Source organism: Hemicordylus capensis, chromosome 5, assembly GCF_027244095.1.
Source record: "Hemicordylus capensis ecotype Gifberg chromosome 5, rHemCap1.1.pri, whole genome shotgun sequence".
NCBI classification, from domain to species: Eukaryota; Metazoa; Chordata; class Lepidosauria; order Squamata; family Cordylidae; genus Hemicordylus; species Hemicordylus capensis.
The window spans coordinates 216,269,067-216,273,668 of record NC_069661.1 but is presented as its reverse complement, the minus strand read 5'-3'; the positions used below and the strand labels follow the sequence as shown (position 1 = coordinate 216,273,668).

The 4,602-nt window shown below is 44.6% G+C and overlaps 1 protein-coding gene across 1 annotated transcript; it reads left to right on the top strand.

The window, feature by feature from the left end:
- The first annotated feature begins 148 nt into the window (after positions 1-148).
- On the top strand, positions 149-3,110 carry ATF4 (activating transcription factor 4). The gene is made up of 3 exons (XM_053253055.1): positions 149-344; positions 1,616-1,930; positions 2,176-3,110. The coding sequence occupies exons 2-3, from the start codon at positions 1,714-1,716 to the stop codon at positions 3,021-3,023; spliced, it is 1,065 nt and encodes a 354-aa protein (XP_053109030.1). The 5' UTR covers positions 149-344; positions 1,616-1,713; the 3' UTR covers positions 3,024-3,110.
- Positions 3,111-4,602: the final 1,492 nt, after the last annotated feature.

Genomic DNA, 4,602 nt, shown 5'->3' with positions numbered 1-4,602 from the left:
TAAAAGAACCTATTTTCAATTCTGGAGACGGTTGGCGGAAGGATCCCATTAGAGGTCTTGCCGCTCAAGAGGCGAAGCCTGCCGGATCTCCTTTGCTATATAAAGAAACGACGCGGGCGCCGCCGCCTCATTGTCTGCCCTCAAAAAAGAGACCTTGGTGTGTGTGTTGAGCGTTGTCCTGAACAGGGCGCAGCTCTGACCCACCGAGCGGGGAGCAGTTTCAGCATCCGCAGCCGCCGCTATGGCTTGGTAGCGGCGGCAGTGCAAGCGGCGGCATCAGCCATTGCAGAGGCATAGCACCAGCGGCCGCGGCCTCGGCACCTCCAGGCATCTGCAACCATGGCGTGAGTATCGGGGAAGAAATACGGGAGAGGCTGGATTTTCTTTCGGATCGCGGGGAGCGGGGCGGCGGCAACGGAGGGCCCTTGCTGAGCTGGGAGGAAATTGGCTGGGGTTTATTCCACATATATAGCAGGATCTTGTTAAGAGGTGGGGAGAGGAATAACGTGGTAATATGAAGCAGAGGATAGATCATGAACAGGAAGATCTACTTGGAAAATGGGATATGTGTGTGTGTGAGATACTGTAGATGCGAGACCGGGAGAGAGCTATTTGTGGAGCGTGGAGGGCTGTTGGATGAGCCTCTGAGTTCCCAGGCTAATTAAAGGCTAGACTGATTTCCCTTCATGCTTAAGGCAATTCCCTGAGAACTATACTACGGGTAGATTCGTACTCCCTTATGGGCACAAACGAGGCAGGGAGAATGTTAAGGTAAACTTGCCGACATGTGTATTTTTAGTAGCTGTTTGACAGGCAGAAATGCAACAGGTTAAGCTTTTCTGCAGCATGTGTGATAAAAACTTACTAGGTGAAGCCTTTTGTGGAGGAATTTTAAAATGCAGAAGCCTTGTCGGGGAAAAAATATATTCAAACTGCCCATATTGTTAACTGGTGGTCCCTGGATTGGTAGCCATCTTTAGCTGTCAAGGAAGGGCTGAGGTTGTAAAAAGCTCCAGGTCACCATTAAGTAGTGCTTCTGTATAGCCATTTGTTGAATGAGTTTATTTTTCCTGGTGGCTGAATGTGAGTTCAAACTATTTGACACCTCTTAATGTTGGTGCTGCTCAACTTTGAAGAGAATGCCAGGATGCCTAAAGTACTCTGACTAACCTTGGTGGAAACGTGGCAGGATACAAAATGGCGGCCTGTTTCTAGGGTGGGGACACTCACAGCAGGCAGATCATGAAATGGCTGCAGCTGCTGATGCTAGTGAATGTATTAATCCCGCCAGGCAGGATGGTGGGTGGAGCTGTAGTTCTGGCTCTGACCATATATGGTTGTGAGGAAACAGAGTAGGCGCTCTCTCAGAAATGAAAAAACTTTGACACATCCTAGTTGGCGCTGTGGAACAGAGGCTTATTGATATTTAGAAAAACTCTTTGTTGAATCTGATCCAGATGCAGTGATGGAAGTTCAAAGTAAAAGTTGCAGTTATGGGAGCCATTGCTTGCTGTACCACCAAGTACAGTTTATTTTCTTCAACAGTAGTGATAGCTTAAACTTGATTCCAGTGGTCATCTTTGCAATAACAAATCATTTTGTCTGTATCTTCCAGGTTTTTCAAAGCTCCGCACAGCAGTTTTGCTGTAATCGACAAAGACACCATCTACTTGTCTACATTTTCTGACAACAAAGTACTAAAACTTGACCAAAATGAGCTTCTCAAACACAGAGATGATGTTGGGGGACTCCCTGTCCCCCTTCAACCAGCCGTGTTTGGTGGCTGAGGAAGGTTTGGGATTCTTAGATGACTACCTGGAGGTGGCCAAGAACCTCAGTTCTCATGGGTTCTCCAGCGACAAGGCTAAAGTGGGCTTCTCCGATTGGCTGACTGTGGATAGTTTGAACAATGCCACAGACAACAGCCAGGGTAAGACATAATACATTATGAATATTCTGGAAATATTGGCTGGCATTCTAGGGGCTAGTTTCATGAAAATAAATGCATAGCATTCCTAAGATTTAGAGGGTGTAGTATGTCTGCTAGCCACTTATACTATATATCTGTGCAAAGGGCATATGAAGGGAGGCAAGCAATATTGCAGAGATAATAACTTTCTTGCTCTCTTTGTACAATATTTAGTGTTCTAAATGAGTGATATTTTTCCTTGACAGAGGATGCCTTCTCTGGCATGGATTGGATGGTGGAGAAGATGGATCTGAAGGAGTTTGACTTTGATACACTATTGGGTATTGATGACCTGGAAGCCACCGTCTCCCCAGATGAGCTCATGGCCACGTTGGAAGACACACATGATCTATTTGACCCTCCCATTGAAGAAATTCCCAACAAAGAAACGCCACTGATATCAGAACCAATTACCCATTCCATTAAATCTCCTGGGGCAGACCAGGTATCCCCATTGACCCCCTTGTTGTCACTTCCCCTCTCTCCAGAGTCACTGACTTCCACTGCAGACCATTCTTTCAGCTTAGAATTAGGCAGTGAAGTAGATGTTCTTGAAGGAGACAGGAAAACTGAAGCCCATATCTTGGTGGTGATGATTCCCAAGTGTGAGAGAGAGGATGAAGCACACTCTGACAATGACAGTGGAATATGTATGAGCCCAGAATCTTATTTGGGGTCACCCCAGCAAAGTCCTGCAACTTCTGTTAGTTCCCTCAGTGATGGCCAGTCAGCCACAGCTCTGCATGAAGGCTCTGAGCGGCCCAAGCCTTACGATCGCCCTGCAGAGAAGGTAGTGTCAGCAAAGGTGAAGGGAGAAAAGAGAGTAGACAAGAAACTGAAGAAGATGGAGCAAAACAAGACGGCAGCTACACGTTATCGGCAGAAGAAAAAGGCAGAGCAAGAGGCTATATCAGGAGAGTGTAGAGAACTAGAGCAGAAGAATGAAACCCTGAGGGAGAAAGTAGATTCATTGAGTAAAGAAATTCAGTATTTAAAAGATCTGATTGAAGAGGTCCGCAAAGCCAAGGGTAAAAAAGTTAAAGCCCCAGAATAGGGTAGTCAGACTAGATGTTACATGTATGTATATATGAGCTTAGTGCAAACAGCTGTGTATTACTGCTTAATAAATTATTTTCCACTATGTTTTGTCTTCTGTGTCTGACTTCAAAGGTTGCCTAGAATGAACATAGTTTTTGACAAGCTTGGTATTTCACAATGAACAAAGTGAAGAGTTAGGAGTGAGCCTACTCTAAGGAAAGCCAGAGAGGTAGTGCCTTATACAATCAGAACTGTTAACAAAATGCTTCTGGAAGCTTTTACATACCAGTCTAGTCACAGAAGCAACAATAAGTACTGGTCTAAGCCTATATTTAATACATGAAATTACTCTCTTGACACACCACTGAGATTAATCAGGTTTAAACAGGGCCTTGCTATTGCAAGTGGCTTAAACTACAATTTTCCTATAACTGTCCCTGAGGCAACTAGCCTCTTATGACTGATTATGATTATTTGTATACTGCTTTTCAACAAAGTTTCCAGATGTGGTATACAAAAATATAAAGATGGTTCTCTGTCCCCAAAGGGATCACAATCTAGAAAGGAAACCTAAGACACCAGTAGCAGCCACTGGAGCGGTGCTGCACACAGTTACTTGTGTGTTGTGAATAGGGAAGGTGCTGAAGGGTCACTCCCTTTTGCAGGCCTCAACTGTAGAACAATATTAAACTGTTAAGACTTGCTGATCTAGAAATGACTGAACATTTGGTTAAAAAATAGTTTCTGATAGTGTCTGCTCAGACATGAGAAACTGCTGTGGCTAGGTTAGTGTTAAGAGATTAATGGTTATTAGAAACAATGTAGTGGAGCCAAGTAGACTAGAACTGGTAACCCTAAGCCAGATCATTGGCTCATCTTGCAGAGTTGTCAAATCATTGGCAGTGACTCTCTAAGGTCTTTGGCAGAGATCTTTCAGAGCATTTACTGCTGGATATTTAATTAGACCTGCATGTACAGCACATGCTCTTCTATTGAGCGAGGGCCCTTTGCACGAGGACTGGTTGGCCATATGGATTGTATAGTTTCTATGTTGGTTTGAAAACAAACTTCTACCACCTTTGCATGAAATACAAGGCCATAGTCAAGGTAATGGTAGAAGCCCCTTTCCGTGCAGCAGGAGCATGAATGAAGGGAGCTGTGCCCGCCCATGCATACTGCCCTGGAAGAAAAGGGATGATTCATTGCTGGGGTGGGGGAGTGTTAAAAATTACACTTTTGCTCCTGGCAGGAGAGCCAACTAAGGTGTGCCTTGTTACCTGGCAGAGGAAGTCTCTGTAATGTTGGATTGCTCTCTCCTGCTGACTAACTCCTTTCCATATGAAATCCTAGAAGCTTGCTATTCAGTAACAAAACTATTCTAGGATAACTGATGCAAAACTAGCTTACACCACATTCCAAAGATGTTTCTCCAGTGAGACAAAGCAGTCTGTCAAATATGGTACCCGCATAGAACAATGGGCAAGTTGGATCCACAATGTCCTTTTGATTTTCTTTGGGATAGGCTATGAGAAATGCATAAAGCAAGACATGCAATATATCCAGACAACCAAGCTACATTGTGGGGAGGGGGCTCT